Raw genomic sequence first — 27,663 nt, forward strand, 5'->3', positions numbered from 1 at the left:
AGTTGTATAAAACCAATTGACAAGGGACTTCTACAACTTCTACAGCCAGCCATGATAGAGTAACAGGAGGGAAAAAAAACCCTGAAAAAACATGAAGTAGCAGTTTACAGACAGTGGAAAACAGCAGCACAGTACAGTGATTCCTGAGAGAGGGGAACAAATCACCTGGGCCCTAGCTTGCCACCTGGAGAGAGTCTCCAGGCCATGCACAGAGAGGAGGACCTAGGCAGAGCCCAGCAGTCTCACTGAGTTGGGGAGGCAGGACTAGGAGTCTGGGGAGGCTAAGGGAGCTAGAGTTCCCAGGGAAGAATACTACAAAAGAGAGAGCTGCACAAGACAGTGCTTCCGAGGTCTGCAGAAGGCTCTGCTAAGGCCTCAGGGCAGTTAACCATAGGCGTGTGAGGAAACTACTGAGGCTGAGCAAAGAACCAACAAAAACAGAGCAAGTAGAACATTCCTCTGAGCTCCCACAGGGTGGGGAATGGTCCATGTTCACACCAGACAGAATATTAGAGAACAACCTTGAAATATGTAAGATACTGGGTAGAGTTCTCAGATTATTGTTTCAGTAGTAGGGCCAAATTAGCCTAAATGAATCGCTGCTCAGGATCACCTAGCAAAGCTTAAAAGCAAGCCTCAAATGGACCAAGCTGTTTCCAAGTAACCTAACTGCATTCCAGAACAAAACTGAAAAATGTTTAAGGAAATGCAAATGAACACCAAAAACAAACAAAAACCCAGCATCCAAAAACATAAAATTCACAATGTCTGACACCCAATCAAGAATTACCAGGCATGCAAACACACAATAAAACTTGACCCATAATAATGAGAAAATCAATCAATACAGACCCAGGAGTTAAAAAGATCTTAGAATTGGTAGAGAAGGACATTAAGACATTCATTACATTTTTTATGTTCAAGAGGATAGAAGAAAGATTGAGTAAAATAAACAGTCACTGAAACTACTTAAAAAATCCAAATCAAACCTCTAGAGTGAAAACTACAGTTTTTGAGAGGAAAACTGCAGTAGATATTATTCACAGCAGATTAAGTAGCAAAACAGTACCAAAACAATAAAAAATTAGAATTTGGTCCCCCTCTCTATATTTCTAATTTCTACACAGTACACTTGATCTCATTAAAGCATACTAATAATCCTGTTCCACAACATTTAGATTTCACTCCCTCCCTGAAAGAAACACTCAAAGTGGTTAGGGAATCAACTTAGTCATAAACATTATATGTAGATATATAAAATTATTACACATATACAGTATATACATACATACAGTATATACATACATATATATTATATATAAGGTAGATATACTTACATATGCATAAAATGTTTCTTGAAGGCTACCCAAGAAACTGATAACATCAGATGCCTCTAGGAAACAAAACTGAGTATCTGGGGCAGAAATGGAGACTTTCCACTGTACTTTTTGTACCCTCTGTATCCCTTGGACTGTGCATGTATTACTTATTCAAAACATAGATAAAATATGGAATAAACTGCACCTGCTGACCATAAATGGACTCAACAATGGAACATGAATGGAATCAGGAAGGAAGTGGGGTCCCTCAGCCACCTGGATGAATAGATGCCCAGAGCCCCTAGTGGGGCAAGTATCCCAGACCCTGTCTGTGGGGCCAGGACAGAGCTGGAGGGGGCTTGTAAGCCACAGTGATATCCGTACAGTTGCCCCATGGATAATAAGCAGCACATCCAAAGTTGGGTTTTCAGACCCTTACCAACCCTAACCTTTACTTGAAGCAGCATGAATCATCAGTCCTACCCTGCTCCAGTTGATTCTGGTTTAAAGGGAGAGCACCCCAAGGATTAGAACCATTAAGTAGAAGTTCCTGGGATGTAGATTTCAGTTCAATAGAAGGAACAACTTTTAAAATGGGATCAAAGAGTAAACTGGACCCCCTGGGAGGTAGTGAGGTCACTACCTTTAGACGTGTTTAAACACTGAACAGTCAAGCCACAGGGTTGCTACAGACAAGATTTAGCATCCTGCAGATGATGACACCATGTAGTTAACCTTTTGAGTCCCTCTGCATGTGGTGGGTGAGCAGATGGGCGGTGTGTCCCCTTTCTCTTTCACTAGGTGAACAGCAAGTCAAATAAGACAGATATTAGTAGTATTTGCACAGAACTCATGGAGTATCCCTTGCTGGTGAGAAGTTTTTAGAATACCCATATCTTGCTAAATACCGGAAGCAATTAACATTGCCCACAATCACCGTAAGCCTTGTGTCTTGCCGATGGGTTTCAGCCCCGGGCAAGTTCACTGTGGATTCAGTGTGACCAAAGAAATGACAGTAGAACATAATAAGGGTTGTACCCAACTTTATTTCCACTGCTGTCAAGTCAGTCATTAAAATCCTGTTCACTCAAAGCGAGTCTGCATGCGGCAAGCTGGTCTCTGCCTCTGGGCCTCTCTGCCTGCACAGCCGTCGTCTGGGCCTCTGCCCTTGGCGCGCTGCCACCACTGCAGCCTGTGCTCTGCTCTCCTGCAGCCTTGCAGCCAGGACACCATGTCACCCAGAGCACTGGGCAGGGCTCTTTATATAGAGTCAATAACGCATTGCCCACATGTGTAGTGAGCTAGTCATCCAGGGCCAGGTGAGAATCCTGGCCACAGGAACCTTCATTTTATCCACACCATGGAATTTAGGTTTGTGGATAAGCTCTTGCTTTCCCAGTATTCTAATAGTTCCTCGTTCTCTCAGCTAACTGCTGAGAAATTTGTGTAGTAAATTTATAGTGTGAGTAAGAGTAATTATTCAGGCATTTTGTTACCTGTGCCTAGAACCAGCACCTGCCAGGGGAAGACGGTACTGAGGTACAGCAATTCCATGTTTAAGGAGAATTTGAAACAAAGAAAAGTAAATATGAAAAATACATATCCCCTAAAAAACACAACATTTTATTCAACACAGAGGAAGCAAGAGGGAGAACAAAGAGCTAGATAAATGAAGGAAATCTCTGTTTGGGGATAAGCCAAATAAACTTAAATGGTTTAAGGAATAAATTGATGGAGTAATTCGAATCATGGGCAGGTGCTATGAATGTAATTTAGTAAATGCTCGGGAATCTGCCAAGGAAGAGAAAAATGTGTTGCTTTTGAGATCATTTCCCAGCAGCTTCATAAAAGAAAACTGATTACAGGAATTTAATAAGTAAAACAGAGCCAGAAATACAGTAATCAAATGAGTTTTTAATTACACTTCAGGCAGAAAAGAATTCCAATTTGTGCTCCTGGGATTGAAAAAAAGTTTTGGAGAAATGCTTTTGTTGCAGGAAAATAACAAACACTAATTTCCATAGGAATTACAGTAGTCAGTTTAATTAAAAGGCTTGATCAGAGTGAGAGGAGCCAGTGCCAAACTACCCTACATAAAGCCATGGCACTCATTGCTACCTCACACTATTATCTAAATGAAAAAACTGCATTGAGCAGAAAACAGGCACCTGCATTTTTCTCATGGACATAAAGGGGATTTTGATCACTGCCTAGTTATTAAGTGGCTGTGTTTTATTTTCATATGGAAAAGTTAATACATCTGACTTAAAATGAGATGTTGTTGTTTGGTATGCTAAATACTGCTTTTAAGAGAAAGAACGTGCTGTGGAAGGGACATCAGAGTGAAGGGACACCACCTCAGCCAGGCTGGAGTGCTCACTGCTCAGGGGATACTGATTATTTCTGGGCTTTTCAACCCCCACTTAACTTATATCTAGTTACATTTAACTCATATGCCTGTAACTGCCTGGAAAGGAGGATTATTTGAAAGGATCAATCAGGTCTTCCTAGTGGGTGGTTTGCACTCGTGCTTTGGGAAGTACATTCCCCAACAGGAAGAGCTATTCTTCCTTTGCTTTTGACCATCCCCTAACCACAGATTATGCTTGGAGAAGGCTTCTCAGAAGGTGTGCTGAAATTGCTATGTTTTTGTTCCCCTTGTGATGAGCAGGACACACCTGCAAGGTATGTACAAGGGACTTGGGGTAGAATCTGTGGCCACAAAATACTGACCCACGGCATGAAGTGGGAACACTGTCTTTCTGTGACCTCACACCCCCACAGCTCCATGACCCTCATTTTATTCATCGCCTTGCTCCACCATAGGGGCGATCCAAGTTTTGTGAGACTGGAAGTTTATTCCATTTGGGAATAGAGGACTCTTTTTAAAACAATAATACAAAATTAAGTACAGAAGAAAATATTTAGAAATGTCTCCTGCAAGTGAGGACCCTGAATCCTGAGCCTCACTAGCCTGTGTCAGTTGGCCTCTGACCACACCCACCACTTCCTGTTCCCTCCTCTCTCCTGCCCCACTCTGTCCCTCCCTTCCATATGCCTTGTTCTTTTCTCTCATGTCTATTCCCATACGTGTCCTCATGTTGATATGTACACTGAGCACAGCTTCCAGATCCTAGCTTTAAAAATGAGCACCTCCTATTGTTCTAGGATTTTACCTGGGCCTTTCTTATCCAGGTAAGTCCACCCAGTCATCTGTGGGTTTATTTTTGGAAAATTTTAAGTTCATGGTCTATTGAGATCTGAAGACCTCCATAGCAGGCAAAGATACCCATAGCAGTAGGCATGCGTGACCTGGATATTTTGTTCTCTGTTTGCAGATTTAAAAACAGGATCATAATTTAATTTGTTGGTACCCCCTGGAGCAGAACACAGCCACCCTGTCTTATTTTTTCATTTTCTGTATAGATTTTATTAACATAATACAATGGCATTAAATGCATGTTTACTTCTTGTAAATAGCTCATGTTTACCAAAGTAATCATCTCTTTCATTTCTTACAGCCAGTTTCCACTTTCTTTACAAGTAAAAGCTGGAAAGAAAATATGTCAGTGACTCTGATTCCTCTCTCCCCCACCTATTTTTTGTTTTATCTTAGGCATTGGTGAAGGTCAATGTGAAACTGAAGCCGATGCTGGATGCAGTGGCTGTGAACAGAAGTAAGTGGGAAGAGCTGCACCGGAGAAGGCAGCTCAGCCCATCTGCCTCGCCCTCTGCCAGCCTCACAGTGGCCGGGGAAGACAGAAACTAACGACCGAGGCCAGCTGCTGTGGCAAAATGCATCCTGCAGAGCCAGCTTCAGTCCAGCCCCATCATCCTTTTGTTTCTTAAAGTTCAGATTGACATAAAGTCTCGGGGATGACTGGGACACATGCCTGGCCTTTCCGCCTGAAATGTGGTCAGCAGGGGAGAGCTTGGTGGGGAGCACAGAGGAGGAACTGGGGTGGGGGCACGCCCCAGGACCTTCAGCTTTCCCTGGAACAAACACACGCTGAGACTGAGACAAGGCGCTGGGCAGAGGATGGCTGTGCATCCAGGACCTGAGGCCAGTCAGCCCTGCTCATTCTGAGCCAAGGGAACATGGAACAGCAAAGGCATCATTAGCGCCACTTCATTTCGTGAACAGCTCTTCTGTTACAAGTCAGACAATGCCTGTCTTTGCATCCTCTCCTGAGCACCCTTTTGTGCCACACTGTCCCAAGAATCCCTGTTTGTATTCTCTAAAGGAATTTCATTTGTATCCTAAAGCTTCTTAATGAGGGGTCAGAGCCTTTAGAACTGCCTACCTAAAAGATAGACTCTATTATCCTTACAAATGCCAACCTTTCCCAGTTTTCCCTTGGCAAAGTCCATAGTGGAATACAGCAAATGTGTGTCTGGCATTCATACACAACTCATATTGCCCTGGGATTGGGGGCTCTCTTCAGTTTTTTAATTCAACCTTCATTGTAGACCAAGTTTTCTCCCAGAAAGAATGGATTAATAGGTTTTAATTAAAGCAAGGATGAAAGGAAATCTTTAGTTAGACTTACCACAAGTAACCCAGGAACATTTAGGAGCTATTTTCAACAGTGAGACATTTCCGTGGAGAATGATCAGGAACTATCTTGATGTCTTCTAGTGATGAGTTTTGTATAAAATGTAAGGTTACTACTGGTGCCAACCTAAAGCCAAGAAGGGGGCCCCAATTTTGGATTTGTCGTTAAGTGTAAGAAATAATGCTTGAAAAGTTAAGAAATAACAGTCTGTGCCGAGAACAAATTTCTGTAGGAAGCTACATTTACAGTAAGAATAAACTATATTATATAGATGCAATGACCAGAAAGCTACTTTGCTCCCCATGTTACTGAGAGATTGAGGACATGGTATGTCTTATCCAGAGAATGCTGGGCTAGGAGCTAGACTTTTACCCCTTGCTTTGGCACAACTGACTGGAGAATTTGGGATGAGTCATCTAACTTGTCCCAACCTATTCTCTCATTTGTCAAGTGACATTACATTAGGAAATGATTTTCAAACATGTTTTAACCTTCGAATGATTTGTTCAAATAAATCTTACAAGGAAACCCTAACATATCAAACATCTGAAAGCCAAAGTCCTCAGAAGCCAGGATGGAGGCCCTAAAGCCCCAAATCCTCATCTCTTTGATTCCATACACAGTGGTCCAAAGTGGCTCTGAGGAGTTAAAAAACCCCTGGGTTAGATGAACCTTGAAGTCCATTCCAGCTCTGAAACGTCTAAAATTTACAAACCATTTCTGTTCTTGTTGTTACTAGTCAGTATCAATTATTAACTTTGCTGATCAAATATTAAAGAAATAGGGGCCAACTTCCACAAAGACCATTGCTGTCCTAGCACACAGCAGACATTCAGAAAATGTTTAAAGAAAGGGTAAATAAAGGTACCAAAACAGAAGGGAGGGAAGAATGGGTATTAGCTGGGAAGAAGACTCTATATGGAAAGAAAGAAAGTAAAAACAATTATAGACCCTGGCAAAGAGGGATGCAGGGGAGAAGGGGAAAGCTCTTAGAGGATGACCGCAGAGTCAAGACAGAGGCTGAAGCAGGTGGGGAGAGGGCTGCCACAGCAAAGATGAGAGTCAATGCAAACAAAGAAAAATGGCACTTCTAACCCAGACAGTAATGGCACAAAATCTCGTCATCAAGTGCTTAGAAAAGAGAGACTTGAGCAGGGAGGGGGTTGACAAAAGAGAGAAAGAAGGAGCAGGAGCCCTAAAACATAATGTTTCAAGAACCCCTTTCCAGCTGTCTCTGCTGGGAGGACTAGAGGAGCTGGACGAGAAGGGGAAAGCAGGAAAAACTGCCTCTGCAGAGCAGGTAAGGGGAGGTTGTTCAGATTTATGCATTTTTATTAAGCCAGTTTTCTGAATCACTCTGCTATAAAGGAAAATAGCTTCTGCCTGGCATCTCCCTTCCCTCAGGTGAGGAACAAAGGGTGGGTGGAGTTCAGGACAGACCCTGAAAGTGTCTGCAGCTCAGAAGCACTGCAGGTGTTTCTAGCTGTTGTGCCACATCATGTTTATTACCACCAATGGGAATTGAAAATCAGTCCATGTGAGGCAGAGATGAACCCACATCTGTTATGCTCCACAACAGTAAATAAATAAATAGCCCAGACAGACGGATGCCAGTCTATCTAGAGCAAAATTTTAAAGCATGTGCTTTATGATAAAATTAGACCAGGGTCCAGTGGTGTCTGCAGGCAGCCACAAGCATGGTAGCTGCCCCAAGCAGTGAAGCTGCACATGGCTAAGGGGAACGTAATTTATAGCACAAGCCCTACAGCTTCCTCAAAGGTTGACTTTTCCTCTCATTTTCTTGCCTTTTTATTGGCTTCACTGCATGGTTGCCAATAGCAACACCCACTAGCAGCGATGGGAGTTCAACACCACTGCAATCTGCCATACAGCCGAGCCCTGACAATGTCGACCATCAATCAAGTAGCTGTTTGTAATTGCCTCCATCTATTTTTCCTGTCTCGAGCTATCTTTCCTATTGTGGGTCAAATTCAGAAACTGCTGACTAATGCCATGGGTCTGTTCCTCCCCGACCAGGAAGCAGTGGGAAAAGAGCCTGGCAGCCACCCTGGTGCCAGCACCCAGGGCATTAAGGGCTGAACTCTTGGGAGCTTGAGGTAGTTTTAATCCCTTTTCTAAATAACTTACACTTTTCCAAGAATGTGAGGCAGGTGTGATTATCCACTCATTCTGCTTTTCCAAAATAGAGAAAGGGAAATTTTCCCAGTCCTTATTTTTAATGTTTTCTTCCTACTGGAGGAAGGCATTTGAAATGTGAGCCTTTTATAGAACTTCCACCTGACCAGATTGCTTCCTCGTATCTCTTGGCATTAATGGCTGAAATGACTTCATCCTACTTTCTCCACAAGAGGTATTGTTTCCAGACATGCTATTTATTCTCTTATTAGTATGCAGCCAATACACGCACAACCTTCAATGTAGCTGGCAATCGTGGCAATCGTGGCAGTGGGGACAAATTGGCAAACTGTGAAGGGTGCTACCCAGCGCACAGTAGGTGGAGGTTCCCTCCTGACTTGGCCACAGGCTGGACCTTATCTTGGAACTCTCCCAGTGCTGGGTTTTCCACCTGTAAAATAAAAGCATTGACTTTTATTTAGTTCACTTCTAGACCAAAAGACCAAGCTGTATTTAACTATAAAAAATTTTTGCCATATAACCATCTTATTTGCCCTTCTCAAATAAAATAGGAGTTAACCTAAAGAGGTCATCTCACTAAAGACAAAATAAAAAGTTTCATATATGGGGTAGATATAAAAAACAACCTTACCACAGATATGTCTGAGCCTGCCTCTAGTGATCACTAAAGATATGGTCATTGGTACAATTTTTTTAAAATATACTTTTATTTCATAAAGGACAACTTTCTATAATCTCATATCATAGATATCCCATAAGTGGTAGTCAATTTAATTAAGCAGTAAATTTACAAAGTGAGTCAGAGGAAGTTAAAATTGCATATATGTTTTCTGTCTGTAAAATCTGAGATTTCTATACATTTTCAGGTATTTTATATTTGCATACATGTTGGGTTGGATTATAAATAATTTTTTAATTATGTTAGTATACTGACAATATTATCTAATATTAATACTATAGGAATTCAGTTGCTTTATTCATGTGTCAAAATTTATCATACTTTATCCACTTACCTTAGGTCATTAAACAGTCTGCTCGATTTACTTTGCACTAAAATTATTTTAAAATCCACTTTCCTACTGATTCTTAATGACTGCAGAAAGGTGAACTACAGGTTTGTCCCCAGTAACAGTCTGAAACAATTCCCTTCAAGCAGAAATCCAAACATATTAGGGGAAGATTTAAATCTAAAGAAAAATACATTGGCTAGAAAAAAAAAAACCTCAAAAAGGATTCATTTCAGCAACAGAACAAAACCTAATTTGAGGCCCTAAAAACTCTGGCATTACTGCTGTAGTGATGTTTCATTATTATCTGTTTCAGAATAACAGTCTCTGAAACTGCCGTTTGGCCACAAGCTTTAAAGAACTCTGAAAGCTCAAAAAGTAGCAGACAATTAAAAGGTTGAATCTAGCTACAAGAAGGCCAAAATTTCAAAATCCAATATTCAAGTTGATATTTCAAATTCAATATTGAATTTCAACCTTTCATAAGCAAGCATTAGTAGAATAAAGCACATAGATGGCAGAAGTAAAATGAAGTGTGGGGAATCTCATGATGAGAACTTGGATTTAGTAATGCCTGATGTCCTGCTTACATTGCTTTACCTTTTCCTCAATTTGTAATTTTGGGTTGTACATCTTTTCTAATGTGATTTTGAATGTTCATGCATATTTGGCACATCTCTCAACAGTGTTCAAAATAAGTTGTTTATCTGTGTAGCATATCTATACCAATGTCATTGAATGTATACATTGGTTCAGAAATGTTTTATTAAGTCAATGAAGTATTTGCTGTGAAAAAAGTGTGTTACTTGAGGCATTATTTATCTTTGTGTTAATTTACTATGTATATGTGTGTGTGCATTAGAATCTCAATTTTCTTCTTTAGACTTGTTATATTTCGATTAATTTTTTGAAATATAACTTGGATATAGGAGGCTAGGTTTTTGGTTTTTATCTTATCCCCTTGGAGAAAAATTGCCTTTGCCATTTTATTTTGATGTACAATAATCCAAAAAGGACCCCCTACTGATTAGCTGCCTAATTATTATTGTTTTACACAAAAGAAAGGAAATATGTCTTCAAGTGACTTGTTTGAATTCATTCTCTTTGTGTAGATTCCCCAGGCTGATGTTTCATTATAAGAATACAATTATTGTAAACTGCTCGGCAATTTCACAAGCAACTAATCCATGATTTTGAAACAGTCTGTTTTAAGAGACCTAAATATCTTTTGTTTTTAATAAAATGCTTAAAGTTTAACTAAAGCTCTGGAATAATCTTTCTTCTCTTGAGACAAGTGATTTAAGAGCTGAAGGAGGCAAGCATGCACCTGAATACCTACAATTTAAATTACCACTGTTTCACCCATTAACCTTATCTGATCTGTGATGTTCCCCTGGGTGAGAGGGGCACTGTGACAGCACTGTCCATGGAGCATTTTAAAGATGACAAAAGGTTCTTCGAATTATTGAAGTTTTTCTGGAGAAGAGTCTGCAGCCAAATACGGGTTCCTGCAACCGTTACAGATTGCTCAGATTTGCATGGACAATTACACAGGGGGATGACATCAATGCAGGGCCGCCAGCCACACTGACGCCATGCAATTACACAGTGGCTTCAGTGCTTAAACTTTAAATTTCTTACACCATTGTGGCTGTTCTATTAGAACAAACTGCAACAAATGATCCAAAGCCAATTCAAATGACTGGAGGGGAGGTGCCCCGGGGAGAGCGAGAAGAGGTGCAGTGTGGCCCCTACTGGCCAGCTTAAGCAAGCACCATCCCCGCGTACTGCCTGCAGCAGCCACAGCTGCTTCGTGCTTTGCAGTCCATGCCTTTCAAGTGAGACCAGCAGTAAGAATCACCTAATTCACAAAGGGGCTGTGAGGCATAATGACGGAAGTAGGCAAAGCAGGACCTGCTCCTGCAACAGAAAATACTGCATAAACACAGAGGGTTAGAGTAGCTCTTTGGATGGTTGGTTGATTTCTTTAAATGACAGTATCCACAGTCGTGCCCCTGTCTGCTAATTCCATTTATACACCGTAATACCAGCGTGCTCTTCCTGATAACTTATTTTAGATAATAATACCATAAGCCCCAAAATATAAGCTACTTAATACAAAACAAGGTAATATCCAAAAAGGAAATCTAATTAAAATATTAATAAAGCTGGAACTACCAGCACAAGGGGAGTTCATAATGAGGTGAAATGTCTCACCATCTGAACATAAATGTTCCCAAGTGTTGACTTGGTATACAATCTTTCCACAAGTCTTAAAAGATTGAACAGATGCTCCTTGAAGTCAGTCAATTACATTACCAATTTGGCATGAATTTACTCTTTTTTCCCTATTTATGGTAGTTCACTGGTAGGGGGTGGGAGGGAGCAAGGTAATTTGAGTCCCCAAAGCTGGCCATCCTGAAGAAATCGGCCTGGAATAAAAAGCAAAAATGTAACACCTGGCAGCTGGTTTTGCAGGTCTCTCTTTATCAAGGAAGGTGTTTTACCAAAGCTGTGGTTGTTAGGATGTTCATGAATTACCAATGTTCAACAGGAAGTGATCACATTAAATAATAATAATAAAAAAATTACCTTCCAACTAGTTTTAAAGGAGAATGCCAAATAGATTATACATACAAATAGGATATGGGATTTAATCATCTCACATTTTGGCAGACAAAATCAAAACCATGTTAAGAACCAAACATCACACTTTAAGATCCTATACATTTTGCCTGAATGGAATTCTTCTACGTGGTAAACATGCCTCCTCTTATGTAGCAAAATCCACCATGAGTCCAACACCATTTTCTCAAAGCCTAATTCCCTTTAAGGCAATAAATCATTTTACTGATACTGCAAAATGCTTTTTTTATTGCTAGGAATAGTAAAATATACTTATTTCTTGATACATGCTCCAGATTTTCAAGATTCTTTTGGAAACAATGATCCCTTTTGACATTTTATAATATTTCACCCAACTTACTGCTTTCCAGAATTTCTATCATTAATGAAAGGGCCTTATTTCACTGCCCCACCCCACACCCCAAAAAAACAATCTATTCCCCAACTTACTATCAGAACTAAATAAAAACTGGTCTGTCACAGCAGCAGTGATGGTCATGCCAATTTCACAGTGTGATTTGCGTACTCATTTCACTTTGAAAATGACCCTGCCCTCCATCTGTCAAGCCGAATGTCCTGCATTTTTCATGCCAGGCCTCGGGAGCAGCAGCACATGAAATAGCAGGAAGACACAGAATGGCTTCCCTCCTGCCCCCCTCAGCTGCCACACGCACAGCTATGTACCAGCACAAAGGGGGGAACCTCAACCATGACTGAAGGCATCAGAGAAATTTGGGGGAGAGCACGTACATAGTTCTATTTTTCACACATTTCCAAGAAGCCAGCTAAAGGTGAATACTTCCATGATGCAAGTACAACTCTGAGAAAGAGACTGACAGACTGAAGATATAAAAGGCAATTTCCCTTTTCCGTGTTCTGTCATGATATCTTGATTTAATAGCAACTTACCCAAACTAACAGTTCATACATAAGGACTTTTACATATGTTCCTCAGTTTCCAGGGGACAAGTATAGACAGGCAGCCATAAAGGTGAAGATCTTCCCTCACTATGCACTGATTATTGAGCAGCACTAGGTAGCATCCCTTGATACATGTACCTCCCTGGATTGAAGGTGCTAAAAGAGTGCATCCAGAAATTGGGTTCAAAAATGCCTCTGACTAGGGTTACAGTGGTCCTCATCAGCTGTTTTCCTCCAATGCTGTTAGGTGCCCCAGACCCCCACTCTGAAATGGGACCAGTTTGTACCTTTCCTAGTATTCATACAGTCAAAGTTTCCTTGTCTGATCCCAACCAGAAGGACACAGCTCTGCCAATTTCTCAGCAAGGGAGAAGACTGAATGAGTACATAAGTGGGTTGTTTTATGATAGCAGCAACCCCACACCTAGAGAAGTCTCCTCCTAGTTATACCAAGTGACTAGGAACTACACCATCTCCACTAGTTACTTTCTAACATCTGCAATTCAGGCCTGCCAGTTCAAATTTCTACTGCTCACACCAAGTTAGCTGGTTGTTTTGATGAAGAAAAAAGACACTAATCTTCCATCATACGACTTGGCACCAAACACTGAGTCCTTACAAACTCATCTACAAGAGATATATGGAATAGGTTATCCATCCGTCACTATTTCCACCTGAAACCCTGTTGGGTATCATGGCACAGCTGCTAAGTACCTAGCTGTGTGGTTTTTAGCAAATTACTTAAACCTTTCTAGTACACAGATTCTTCATCTCTAATATACAGAATACAGGGTGGTTATTAACATTAGAGATAATATACATAAATAGCCTAATGGAGTGCCATACATTATGGTTGGTGTTGGCTTTGAAATTTATATATAGAAAAGATTGACAGACAGCAAAACTATAGAGACAGAAAAGTACTTGCATCAAAGTCTTTTAACTTCATAGACAAGACGTGTTTTTATTCAGACACCGGTTATCTTAAATACTACACAAGCCAATTCAGGTCATGGAAAATGAAAGGAGTCAGGGAGATCAAGTTTCTTATTGGTAGTTAAGGTAGGAGGACCAGGGCAGTATGCATGGCTGAGTTTAAACCACAACATCTGTTCAGAAATAATTGTTTATGAAAAAAAGGACGAGGGAGACACCTGGATCTGATATTGGAAGTCTCCCGGTACCGCGTGATTCCCAAAACCATTCCCTATCCTCAACCTGGGGTAAAAATGAAAATAAGCAGTCTTGTTCTTAAAAAGTGTGCCCCAAGGCAACTTAAAAAAAGAAACTTTTAATTCCAGGGGAATTTCAAGGAGGTATTCCACCTTTTCACTTCCAAGAATTTGGAAAAACAAAAAGTGAACCAACAGTATTTGTATGCACTGCGTAGTGTATAAACTAAAAACGTAAGGGACCGCAGACCACTAAAACTTCCTCCCGCGCCTCAAAGACAAAACACGCACCCGCAATCCTCCATCACAGACAGAAAGCTGGTGAAAACCCACCTCGCGACAGCAGCGGTGCTACCTGCAAAGACTACGCCTCCCAGCATGCAGCGAGGCAACGTCCCTGATGGGCGGTGCGATTCAACCGCAGCATGCCGGGAAGAAGACTTTCCCTCTCTGAACTATGGGGCGGCGTAAACTTTCCGGTGCTCACAACTTTCGTTGCCTAGAGTGTCTGAGGATTAAGTCAATAAATCAAAAGACTCACGTCACTGATTCCTTTTTATTACTAACAGGTTCTTTATCTTGCAAAGTAATCGCCCGACTGGAAGTCCTTCCGTTTCCGTCTTTGTTGCCGTGGTAACGAGGATGCACCGCCATCCTGGCGGTTATGGCCGGGCTGGGCAGCGCGCAGATCCCCGATGGGGAATTCACCGCCTTCGTGTACCGGCTCATCCGCGATGCCCGCCACGCCGAGGCCGCGCAGCTGCTGGGCGGAGAACTCCAGCGGAGCCCGAGGAGCCGCGCCGGCCTGTCGCTGCTGGGCTACTGCTACTACCGCCTGCAGGAGTTCGCGCTGGCCGCCGAGTGCTATGAGCAGCTGAGCCAGCTGCACCCGGAACTGGAGCAGTACCGCCTGTACCAGGCCCAGGCGCTGTACAAGGCCTGCCTGTACCCGGAGGCCTCGCGGGTTGCCTGCCTCCTCCTGGACAACCCCGCCTACAGCAGCCGTGTCCTCCGTCTGCAGGCTGCTATCAAGTACAGTGAGGGCGATCTGCCCGGGGCTAGGAGCCTCGTGGAGCAGCTGCTGAGCGGGCAAACGGGAGATGACAGTGGGGGCCAGGTCAACCTGGGTTGTTTGCTCTACAAGGAGGGTCAGTATGAAGCCGCGTGTTCCAAGTTCCTTGCGGCCCTGCAGGCCTCGGGCTACCGGCCTGACCTTTCTTACAATCTCGCTTTGGCCTGGTACAGCAGCCGGCACTACGACGCAGCGCTGAAGCATATCGCCGACATCATTGAGCGTGGCATCCGCCAGCACCCAGAGCTAGGTGTGGGCATGACCACTGAGGGCATTGATGTTCGCAGTGTTGGCAACACCTTAGTCCTGCACCAGACTTCTCTGGTGGAAGCCTTCAACCTCAAGGCAGCCATAGAATACCAACTGAGAAACTATGAGGCGGCCTGGGAAGCCCTCACGGACATGCCACCCAGGGCAGAGGAAGAGTTGGACCCTGTGACCCTGCACAACCAGGCGCTGATGAACATGGATGCCAGGCCTACAGAAGGGTTTGAAAAACTACAGTTTTTGCTTCAACAGAACCCCTTTCCCCCAGAGACCTTTGGCAACCTGTTGCTGCTGTACTGTAAGTATGAGTACTTTGACCTGGCAGCAGATGTCCTGGCAGAGAATGCCCATTTGACTTACAGGTTCCTCACACCCTATCTCTATGACTTCTTGGATGCCATGATCACTTGCCAGACAGCTCCTGAAGAGGCTTTCATGAAGCTTGATGGGCTAGCTGGGATGCTGACCGAACAGCTCCAGAGACTCACCATGCAAGTACAGGAAGCGAGACACAATAGAGATGATGAAGCTGTCAAAAGGGCAGTGAGTGAGTATGATGACACCCTGGAGAAGTATATTCCCGTGCTGATGGCCCAAGCAAAAATCTACTGGAACCTTGAAAATTATCCAATGGTGGAAAAGATCTTTCGCAAATCAGTGGAATTCTGTAATGACCACGATGTGTGGAAGTTGAATGTGGCTCATGTTCTGTTCATGCAGGAAAACAAATACAAAGAAGCCATCGGCCTTTATGAACCCATAGCCAAGAAGCATTATGACAGCATCCTGAATGTCAGTGCTATTGTGTTGGCTAACCTGTGTGTTTCATACATTATGACAAGTCAAAATGAAGAAGCTGAAGAGCTGATGAGGAAGATTGAAAAGGAGGAAGAGCACCTCTCCTACGATGACCCAGACAAGAAAACCTACCATCTCTGCATTGTGAATTTGGTGATAGGGACACTGTATTGTGCCAAAGGAAATTATGACTTTGGTATTTCTCGGGTTATCAAAAGCTTGGAACCTTATAATAAAAAACTGGGGACTGATACCTGGTATTATGCCAAACGATGCTTCCTGTCCTTATTAGAAAACATGTCCAAACACATGATCATTCTTTGTGACACTGTTATTCAAGAATGTGTCCAGTGTCTAGAACAGTGTGAACTCTATGGTAGGAACATACCTGCTGTTATTGAACAACCTCTGGAAGAAGAAAGAGTACTTACTGGAAAGAATACAGTCACATATGAGTCCAGACAGTTAAAAGCTTTGATTTATGAGATTACAGGATAGAATATGTAGTAATGTCTAATAATGTCTTTCATTAAAATGGCTTTGTTACCACACTTTTAAAATCTATATCTTTGACATCTTTACATTTGTTACATATTGCACTTTGTACACTTAAAACTATAATAAACTGAGGAACTAATAAGATTAAGGAACATGGAGTGTGAGCTAAATCACTTTTGCATTCTCTGCCAGTAGCAGTCACTGAGTTTTGCACTCACAGAACGGTTGCTAGAATGACATCTCTGTATAAGCAAGTAACCCTAAGTAGCAGTTTATATTCTAATTTTAGGCTGTAGAAAAGGGTGTGGAACAACCAATGGGCTAAATTAGGCAGTATGTTTGCATTCCTCTGGTGACTAGTATGTAAATGTCGCTAGCCCATGGCTGAACCATTTTTTTCTATCAGCCAATAAAGACAGGTCCATTCTGTCATCACAGGATAGATTGTGTTGTCCAGTAAGTCCAGTTCTGACCTTGACTGAATGACTCCACTCCCATTTTTCAGTCTTTTAACATTAAGGTCTTGACAAATTGAGTTTGGACCTTGGCTTAAGCTCTTTTAGAATTGTAGGTAGTCATAGGATGAGAATGTTTTTGTTGGTTCTTTTCAGGTTACATGGTTTGGTTCATGACTTACTTTTTCTTCCGTAATGTGGTTGATTGATTGGTCATAAGTTTTATAATGTCTATTTTCCTTCATTTTCCATTTTTGGTATTCCAGAATTGACTGTGCCTCATTTGAATACTGAAAAATAACCAAGGTTGGGAGCTTCCTAATGTGTTTGGAATAGGAAAAATAAGCACTGAACTGACAATGGCAAGACTGAGGTACAAGTTCCATACCTTCCACCATCAAGTTTTAGGTCTTAAGAAAGTCACTTGCCCCTTGAGATCTCAAAAACATTTGAACTACTAGATGGTCTTTACAATTACTTCTGGCTGTCACATCTGATTCTGTATAAGCCATGCACAGAAAATTGCCTTCTTAAAGATTTGTATATAGAAGCAAGTAGTCAGTCAGGAAATGAAATATGTAATTGAATTTCAAATAAATTCTGCTATTTTGGCTTATAGTAACTATTAGCTCCTAAGGTAAATATTTGTTCTGTTATTGTTACATGCTATAACACACTGATCACTACTAATACATTTTGAATTTTGGCTTTTTTTTACTTGAGCTTTTGCTTACAACTCTAGGCAGTTTTTTGCTATGGTTGTGCATAAATTAAGAATGTTGTAAATATTTAGAAATTTTTTTCATTTTCTGCACCTTTTAATTGATTTATTAATGTATGTATTTAGAGGGGGAGGGGAAGTTCTCTTTTAATTCTTCCCCAAAAGTGATATGCCAGAAATGATATTTAAATGATATATACTCCAGGAGTTTTTTTAACAAGGTAGTATCATATGAATATTTTTAATCAATTTTTCTTGAAATAATTAGAGATTCTCCAGCCCCTGAAGTGAAGGCCTCCAGCTGCCAGTCTGCCAGAAATCTGGAAGCAGAGGAACAGGTGAGGTGAAGATGAAACTGAGATTCCACTATGTGGTTTACTTCACAGCCCACCTTGGATCCCCTTCATGTCCAAATCTCAGTAGTTAATCAGGTGTCTGCTGCCATTTACAGAGCAGAAGTAATGGATAACAGAGTGGAAGTAACAGACACCAGAACTACTCCTATAACTAAGTCACCAAATTGAGTCATCATTCCTTACCCCTTTGCTCTATTTAATACAAGGAGAAGAGGTCATGCAGACTTTCCAAAAGGACAAAGCCACATGAACAGAAAGACAATCTCCAGTTCATAAAGCTTTCTCTTGGCCTGTTTTCCCTTTCTGCCTCTAAGGGGTCTATGTAAGAGATAGTAGTGTTTACTGCTGCAGAGTGTATCACAAGATGAGAAATGAAAACTACCTTACCACCCTCCCCGCTTTTCTTTCCCTTTCTTATCTTTCATTTTCTCCCTTTTGTCAATTATAAGGACACTTCTCTGATAGCTGGTAGTTGAAACCCACAAGCAGGCCTAAAAGATGTATACCAGCCTTTTAGTGACAAGTGTCAGGGAAGCTAGCACTGTGATTATCAAAGTGACTTTAGAAACCAGCTAGCCATGCATTTTTGCAAACTGAGATAACATTCTTCAATAAAAGTGACTCTTGAATTGGTAAAACCAGAGAGAACTTTTAAGACCACTCACCAAAAGCACCAGATCTATACAATTTGTGAAATACAGTGAGTTTTATTTATGTACTTGCAGTAACCCCTATCTTTTTATTTTTAACTCTTTTACCTCAATAGGAAAGCACCATCTGAAATTTTAAAGGTGTGTAATATTTGTATTACTTAAAATTTATGTGACATTGGGAATTAAATATACTCAACTCTAGAAGACACTGGCTTTTCTGTATCCATGCTCATTTTATATTGACAAATAGAGTCAAGCATTGATCAGAAGGTAGTTAATTAATTAGCCATAGGTACAGTATGATCTTGTTTTCATACTTTCCTGAGGTAAGGGAGAGTGGGGTTAAATCTTTATAAGACAATTACTTTATTCTTCAATTTACAATAAATTGAGGTTCTTTGTGTTGTTTAATTAAGTCAGTTCTCTTGAATTTGGGCCAAGATTGAGCCATCACATACTGAAATCTTGTCTATACATCATAATGTGTACATGTTAGAAAAAGAATTGCTTTAGGGAGAAACCATAGAAAATAGAAAGGTCTATGTATGTATCTAGTATGAAAGACATGCATTTGCTAGTTTAAGTAGGACCTGCCAATAACTTGATTCTGAATACTATTAGATGAACATATAAATTGAGGCTAAGTTCAGAAGTGCTCAAGATGGCAGCATGAGTAGGGCAGTGGAAATCTCCTCCCAAAACCATATATATTTTTGAAAATACAGCAAATACAACTATTCCTAAAACAGAGACCAGAAGATACAGTACAACAGTCAGGCTACATCTACATCTGTGAGAACTCAGCATCTCACAAAAAGGGTAAGATACAAAGCCATGATCCGGCAGGACCCGAGCACTTCCCCCCCAGCCCAGCTCACCTGCAGGAGGAAAAGAATTGGAGTGGAGAGGGAGAGGAAGCACAGGTCTGCTAAATAACCAGCCCTACTAATCTGCACCGGGAGCACAGACACACATTGCATGGTGTACTGGAAATTAGAGAAACGGAAAAGTAAAATCCAAGACAGAGACTGTGAGTGGGTCCCCACAGCTGGCTCCCCTGGGACAAAAACAATCTAGCACTTTAAAAGACTTACAGGGACAACAGTTTAACAGGTGGACAAAATCGTCCCAGCACACTCAGCATAGCAGGCTGGGAATCTTAAGGAACTTCAGGCACCCTAACCCACAGGGTGGCAACGCAGCTCTGAAGCCCCTCACAGTGATCATCAGCCTGCCATTCATTCCTCCTCCACTGGTACTACAAGCAAACCAGCTGACCCACCCTTGCTGTGAACCAGCCGGGGAGCAGCCTTGCCCACAGCAACCACACAGAGTCTTCTCCCAGAGCACAGCTAACCAGGACAAACCCAGAGGCTGCCCCCAGATGCAACTGCCCTTCACAGGCAGAGGAAACTGGGGCAAGGTCCAGAAGGCATGAAGGGGCACCATTCTCACAGGAGAACACACCCAGCTTGTATGCAACCCCCTGTAGTGCCCTAGGCTATCCTGAGGGCTGCTCCACCCATGGAAGCTCAGGAGGTTAACCCAGAGGCTGCTTTCTGTGTGCGGGTAATGGGAACAGGCAGTGGAGAAGGGCAAGGTGACCAGCAAGCAGGAAGGAACTTTGTTCTCCCAGCTGACACACATGCCACCTGCCGGTGATCACTTCTATCGTGAAGAAAAGGCAGAAGAATTTGGTCCAGTCAAAAATCACTCAAACCCCAGACAGAGTGCCTGACACAATAGATATAACCAATCTTCCTGAAAAATAGTCATAACCATGCTGATGGACCTGCAGAGAAATATGCAAGAGCTAAGGGATGAAGTCCAGAGGGTGATAACAGAAATGAAACAATCAATATAAGTACTTAGAACAGATTGGATGAAGTGCAAGAGACTGTTAATGAAATAGAAATCAGAGAATAGGAGTACAGAGAAGCTGAGGCAGAGAGAGATATAAGGATCTCTATGAATGAAAGAATATTAAGAGAACTGTGGGACCAATACAAATGAACAATATTCATATTGTAAGGGTACCAGAAGAAGAAGAGAGAGAAAAAGGTACAGAAAGTGTCTGAAGAAATTATTGCTGAAAACTTCCCCAAGCTGGGGGAGGAAATAGTCTCTCAGACCATGGAAGCCCACAGATCTCCCAACACAAGGGACCGAAGGAAGACAACACCAAGACATATAAAATAAAAATGGCAAAGATCAAAGACAAGGACAGGGTATTAAAGGCAGCCAGAGAGAGAAAAAAGATCACCTACAAAGGAAAACCCATCAGGCTATCATCAGACTTCTCAACAGAAACCTTACAGGCCAGAAGAGAATGGCATGATATATTTAATGCAATGAAACAGAAGGACCTTGAACCAAGAATAGTGTATACAGCAAGATTATCATTTAAATTTGAAGGAGGGATTAAACAATTTCCAAATAGGCAAAAGTTAAGGGAATTTGACTCCCACAAACCACCTCTACAGGGTATTTTAAAGGGACTGCGCTAGATGGAAATCCTCCTAAGGCTAAATAGATGTTACCAGAGAAAATAAAACAACAGCAAAGAAAGCAGACCAACCAAATACTAACTAAAGGCAAAAACTGAAATCAACTATCCACAAAAGCAGTCAAAGGAAACAAAAAAGAGTACAGAATAAAACACCTAACATATAAAGAATGGAGGAGGAAGAATAAGAAGGGAGAGAAAGAACAATCAGACTATATTTATAATAGCATAATAAGAAAGTTAAAGTTAAACAGTTAGAGAGTAAAGAAGCTGCACTTGAACCTTTGGTTGCCATGAATCCAAAGCCTACAATGGCAAAAAATGATAAACACCCTAAATGTAAATGAACTGAATGTACCAATCAAAAGACACAGAGTAATAGAATGGACAAAAAAAGCAACACCAGTTTATATACTGCTTACAAGAGACTCACCTCAAACCCAAAGACATACATAGACTAAAAGTCAAGGGATGGAAAAAGATATTTCATGCAAATGATAGTGAGAAAAAAGCACGTGTTCCAGTACTTGTATCAGACAAAATGGACTTCAAAAAAAAGAAAGTAACAATAAATAAAGAAGGAAATTACATAATGATAAAGGGCTCGGTCCAACAAGAGGATATAACCATAATAAACATATATGCACCCAATACAGGAGCACCGATACGTGTGAAACAAATGCTAACAGAATTAAAGGAGGAAATAGAATACAATGCATTCATTTTAGGGGACTTCAACACACCACTCACTCCAAAATACAGAGGCACAAAACAATACATTATAACAGATAGACCTAAACAGACATATATAGCACATTCCACCCAAAAGCAGCAGGATACACATTCTTCTCAAGTGCACATGGAACATTCTCTGGAATAGACCACATACTAGCCCACAAAAAGAGCCTCAGTAAATTCCAAAATATTGAAATTCTACCAACCAACTTTTCAGACCACAAAGGTATAAAACTAGAAATAAATTGTACAAAGAAAACAAAAAGGCTCACAAACACATGGAGGCTGAACAACATGCTCCTAAATAATCAATGGATCAATGACCAAATTAAAATAGAGATCAAGCAATATATGGAGAAATATGAGAACAACAGTACAAACCCACAACTTCTGTGGGATGCAGCGAAAGCAGTCTTAAGAGGAAAGTATATAGCAACCCAGGCCTATTTAAAGAAGGAAGAAAAATCCCAAATTAATAGTCTAAAGTCACAATTATGGAAATTGGAAAAAGAAGAACAAATGAGGCCTAAAGTCAGCAGAAGGAGGGACATAATAAAGATCAGAGAAGAAATAAATAAAATTGAGAAGAATAAAACAATAGAAAAAATCAATGAAACCAAGAGCTGGTTCTTCGAGAAAATAAACAAAATAGATAAACCCTTAGCCAGACTTATTAAGAGAAAAAGAGAATCTACACATACCAACAAAATCAGAAACAAGAAAAGAAAAATCACGACGGACCCCACAGAAATACAAAGAATCATTAGAGAATACTGTGAGAATCTATATGCCAAAAACCTGGAAAACCTAGAAAATGGACAACTTCCTAGAAAAATACAACCTTCCAATACTGACCAAGGAAGAAACAGAAAATCTAAACAGACCAATTACCAGCAATGAAATTGAAGCGGTAATCAAAAACTACCCAGGAACAAAACCCCTAGACCAGATGGATTTACCACGGAATTTTATCAGACATAGAGAAGACAGAATACCCATTCTCCTTAAAGTTTTCCAAAAAATAGAAGAGGAGGGAATACTTCCAAACTCATTCTATGAAGCTAGCATAACTCTAATACCAAAACCAGGCAAAGACCCCACCAAAAATGAAAATTACAGACAAATAACCCTGACGGACATAGATGTAAAAATACTCAACAAAATATTAGCAAACTGACTTCAAAAACACATCAAGAGGATCATATACCATGACCAAGTGGAATTAATCCCAGGGATGCAAGGATGGTACAACATTTGAAAATCCATCAACATCATCCACCACATCAACAAAAAGAAGGACAAAAACACGTGATCATCTCCATAGATGCTGAAAAAGCATTCAACAAAATTCAATATCCATTCATGATAAAAACTCACAACAAAATGGGCATAGAGGGCAAGTACCTCAACATAATAAAGGCCATATATGATAAACCCACAGCTAACATCATACTAAACAGCGAGAGGCTGAAAGCTTTTCCTCTGAGATCGGGAACAAGACAGGGATGCCCATTCTCCCCACTGTTCTTCAACATAGTACTGGAGGTCCTAGCTGTGGCAATTAGACAAAACAAAGAAATACAAGGAATCCAGATTGGTAAAGAAGAAGTCAAACTGTCACTATTTGTAGATGACATGATACTGAACATAAAAAACCCTAAAGGCTCCACTCCAAAACTACTAGAACTAATATCAGAATTCAGCAAGGTTTCAGGATACAAAATTAACACACAGAAATCTGTGGCTTTCCTATACACTAACAATGAACTAATAGAAAGAGAAATCAGGAAAACAATTCCATTCACAATAGCATCAAAAAGAATAAAATACCTAGGAATAAACCTAACCAAGGAAGTAAAAGACCTATACCCTGAAAACTACAAGACATTCATGAGAGAAATTAAAGAAGACACCAATAAATGGAAATACATCCTGTTCTCATGGATAGGGAGAATCAATATTGTCAAAATGACCATCCCACCTAAGCAATCTACAAATTCAATGCAATCCCTATCAAAATACCAACAGCATTCTTCAATGAACTGGAGTAAATTGTTCTCAAATTAATGGAACCACAAAAGACTCCAAATAGTCAAAGCAATCCTGAAAAGGAAGAATAAAGCTGGGGGATTCATCTCTCTGAGTTTCAGCTCTACTACAAAGCCACCATAATCAAGACAGTTTGGTACTGGCACAAGAACAGACCCATAGACCAATGAAACAGACTAGAGAGCCCTGTTATAAACCCAAGGATATGCATGTTCAATTAATGTATGATAAAGGAACCATGAACATACAATGGGGAAATAACAGCCTCTTCCACAACTGGTGTTCACAAAACTGGACAGCTACATGCAAGAGAATGAAACTGGATTATCGTCTAACCCCATACACAAAAGTAAACTGAAAATGGATTGAAGACCTGAATGTAAGTCATGAAACCATAAAACTCTTAGAAGAAAACATAGGCAAAAATCTCTTGAATATAAACATGAGCAGCTTTTTCCTGAACACTTCTCCTTGGGCAAGGGAAACAAAAGCAAAAATGAACAAATGGGACTATATCAAACTAAAAAGCTTCTGTTCAGCAAAGGACACCATAAGTAGAATGAAAAGGTATCCTACGGTATGGGAGAATATATTTGTAAATGACATATTTGACAAGGGGTTAACATTCAAAATATATAAAGAACTCACACACCTCAACACCCAGAAAACAAAACCTGATTAAAGAATGGGTGGAGTATATGAACAGACACTTCTCAAAAAAGAAATTCAGATGGCCAACAGGCACACAAAAAGATGCCCCACATTCCTAATTATCACAGAAATGCAAATTAAAACCACAATTAGATATCACCTCACACCATTTAGGATGGCTAACTAACATCAAAAAGGCTAGGAACAGCAAATGCTGGTGAGGATGCAGAGAAAGGGGAACCCTCCTACACTGCTGGTAGGAATGTAAACTAGTTCAACCATTGTGGTAAACAATATGGAGGTTCCTTAAAAACTAAAAATAGAAATACCATTCAACCCGGGGATTCCACTCCTAGGAATTTACCCAAAGAAAACAAGTTCTCAGATTCAAAAAGACATATGCACCCCTAATTTTTTGCAGCACTATTTACAATGGCCAAAATATGTAAGCAACCTAAGTGTCCATCAGTAGATGAATGGATAAAGAAGATGTGGTACATATACACAATGGAATATTATTCAGCCATAAGAAGAAAACAAATCCTACCATTTGCAACTACATGGATGGAGCTAGCGGGTATTATGCTGAGTGAAATAAGCCAGGTGGTGAAAGACAAGTACCAAACGATTTCCCTCATTTGTGTAGTGTAACAACGAAACAAAAACTGAAGGAACAAAACAGCAGCAGACTCAGACTCTAAGAAGGGACTAGCAGTTGCCAAAGGGGAGGGGTTGTGGAGAGCAGGTGGGAGGGAGGGAGAAGGAAATTGAGGGGTATTATGATTAGTACACATGGTGTGGGGGGCGATCACCATGAAGACAGTGTAGCACAGAAAAGACAAGTAGTGACTCTGTGACATTTTACTACACTGATGGATAGTGACTTCAATGGGGTAGGGGGGGACATGATAATGTGGGTGAATGTAGTAACCACAATGTTTTTCATGTGAAACTTTGTAAGAGTATATATCAATGATACCTTAATAAAAAAAGTAACAAAATAAAATAATAAAACTGAGACTCACACAGATTAATAAGACTTGCCCAAGATCACAGAGCCAAATAGTGTCAAAGCCAGTCTCAGAATTCAGGGCTCCAGGCTCAATACCCTTTTCACGCTACCACATTTCGCTCTTTAGGATTTTTTCTGAATCATTCTGCCTGTATCAGCGCTAAGCATTTCTTTTTCCATAGCTATGATTTTTACTAGTGCCATTGCTGCTGATTGTTTGATTGGAGGTTTAATAAACTTTTCCCAAAGCACACTCAGTGAGCACATTCCTGGGCTTGCCTAATTTATACTATAGTTTTCAGAAGTGTGCTGGAGGGGATTGAGGGGACACCACATACTGTCTGTGGCAGATGCAAGTTTGGCTGGGGTACAGTCTGGGTTGGGCACAAAGATTTTTGAGCCACTTGTTTCATCACCTCTTTAAAAAAATCACTTTTTATGATGCTTCAAGTTAGTAATTTTCTTCCCTCCATTATAGTCTCTATCCACTCATCACAGTAAAAATAGTTGTCAGAAGGCACCTCAAGTGCAAAGGGCTATGTATGAGGTACTTATTCAGCAATCACAGTGGAGAGCCAGCTGCTTCCACAAGTATTTATAGAGTGTTACCAGAGGCTTCTGGGGCTCTATAAAGCCTTCCCTTTATTTGCAAAATCCATTTGAGCCAAGACCTTAAGTGCTTATACTCTTCCATGAGATTGATTAATCAGTTTAGCCTAGATCTTGGGAGGAAAAATTAAAAGCAACCTAAGAACAAGAGAAAAGATGGAGTCACTATTATCTACCTTCTTTTGGTCCTTTGTACTGATCACTCTCAGTCTTCACTGTATCAGAATCAGCTGGTAAGCTTCAAAATTAGAGATGCCTAAGCCCTACCCCCTAAATAGTCTCTCAATTTATGGGAATGGGAGTGGAAGGGAGGAGTCCATTTTTTTAAAGTCTCCCAGATGATTCTAATATACAGACAAGGTTGAGAAACACTCATCTATACAAAGCATCCATATGGATGCTGCATGCTGGCCCTTGGGGGTGGGGCACAGTCTGAGAACAAAATGATCTTGATACCCACCTAAATAAATTATTAAAAATGAATAAATGGAGGGTGGAGCCAAGATGGCAGCATGAGTAGTTCAGTGGAAATCTCCTCCCAAAACATATATATTTATGAAAATACAATAAATCAACTCTTCCTAAAAGAGACAACAATGGAGAGAGTACAACAGCCAGGATACATCTACAACTGCGAGAACACAACATCACATGAAGTGGGTAAGATACAAGCCACAGCCAGGTGGGACCCAAATGCCCCACCACCCCAGAACCCGGTGGGAAGAAAGGAGTCGGAATGCGGAGGGAGTGAAAGCCCAGGACTGCTAAACAACCAGCTCTAGAAATCCGCACCTGGAACGCAGTAGCAAGGTGCATGGGGTGCTGGATATTAGAGAAATGGAAAAGCAAAACCTATGGGCAGGTCCCCGCAACCGGCACCACTGAGACAAAAGAAAAGCGAGTGCTTTTTGCAAGTCTTAAAGAGACAGGGACCCCACAGCTGGACGAAGTCATCCCGGCACGCTTAGCCAGCAGCTGGGAATTCCAGGGAACTTTGGTCACCATAACCCCCTGGGCAGCAACGCAGCTCTGAAGCCCCTCACAGCACTAAGCAGCCTGCCAGTCGTTCCCCCAACTGATGCGGATCCTGACACACCGGCCCAGAAGTGGGAGAGTGGCAGTGCGTGCTTGGGTCGGCGGTGCCAGACAGGACCTAGAGTGGCCCGCATGTGCCGGTGGCACCAGATGGGAACAGGAGCAGCTCATGGGATCCTGCCATGGTGGCGACCAAGCAGCCCAGGAGTGGCAAACGTGTGCCAGCGGCAGTGGCACCAGAGGGGCCTGGGAGAGGTATATGTGAGCCCGCGGTGGTGGCAACCAAGTGGCCCGGGAGTGGCCTGCGCATGCCAATGGCAGTGGCTCCAGAGGGGCACAGGAGTGGCCCATGCGCACCTGCAGTGGTGCCAGAGGGAGAAGCCACACTCCCAGAAGCTGACTGGAATCCCAGGGCAATGCACAGCCACCTGGGAAAGACCGAGCTGCCCGGCAGGAGTGCTCCTATTGCGGACAAGCACACCTGGCGTG

The 27,663-nt window shown here is 41.4% G+C and overlaps 2 protein-coding genes across 3 annotated transcripts in view; both read left to right on the forward strand.

Annotated features, from left to right (window-relative positions):
* Window positions 1–6,147, forward strand: part of PDE11A (phosphodiesterase 11A) — a 387,045-nt gene extending 380,898 nt beyond the window's left edge. For both annotated transcript variants that reach the window (XM_073218656.1, XM_073218657.1), the window contains exon 20: window positions 4,936–6,147. In XM_073218656.1, the coding sequence (XP_073074757.1) occupies window positions 4,936–5,088 (153 nt within the window). In that variant the 3' untranslated portion in view covers window positions 5,089–6,147. The remainder of the gene's footprint in view (window positions 1–4,935) is intronic.
* A 7,966-nt stretch (window positions 6,148–14,113) lies between these two features.
* LOC108389230 (intraflagellar transport protein 70B) lies at window positions 14,114–16,540 on the forward strand. Its single transcript, XM_017647771.3, has one exon. The coding sequence runs from the start codon at window positions 14,422–14,424 to the stop codon at window positions 16,390–16,392; it is 1,971 nt and encodes a 656-aa protein (XP_017503260.3). The 5' UTR covers window positions 14,114–14,421; the 3' UTR covers window positions 16,393–16,540.
* The last annotated feature ends 11,123 nt before the right edge of the window (window positions 16,541–27,663 follow it).

Source organism: Manis javanica, chromosome 12, assembly GCF_040802235.1.
Source record: "Manis javanica isolate MJ-LG chromosome 12, MJ_LKY, whole genome shotgun sequence".
Lineage (NCBI taxonomy): Eukaryota > Metazoa > Chordata > Mammalia > Pholidota > Manidae > Manis > Manis javanica.

Coding starts and splice junctions, on each gene's coding strand:
- LOC108389230 (XM_017647771.3), top strand. CDS start 14,422: ATGGCCGGGCTGGGCAGCGCGCAGATCCCCGATGGGGAATTCACCGCC.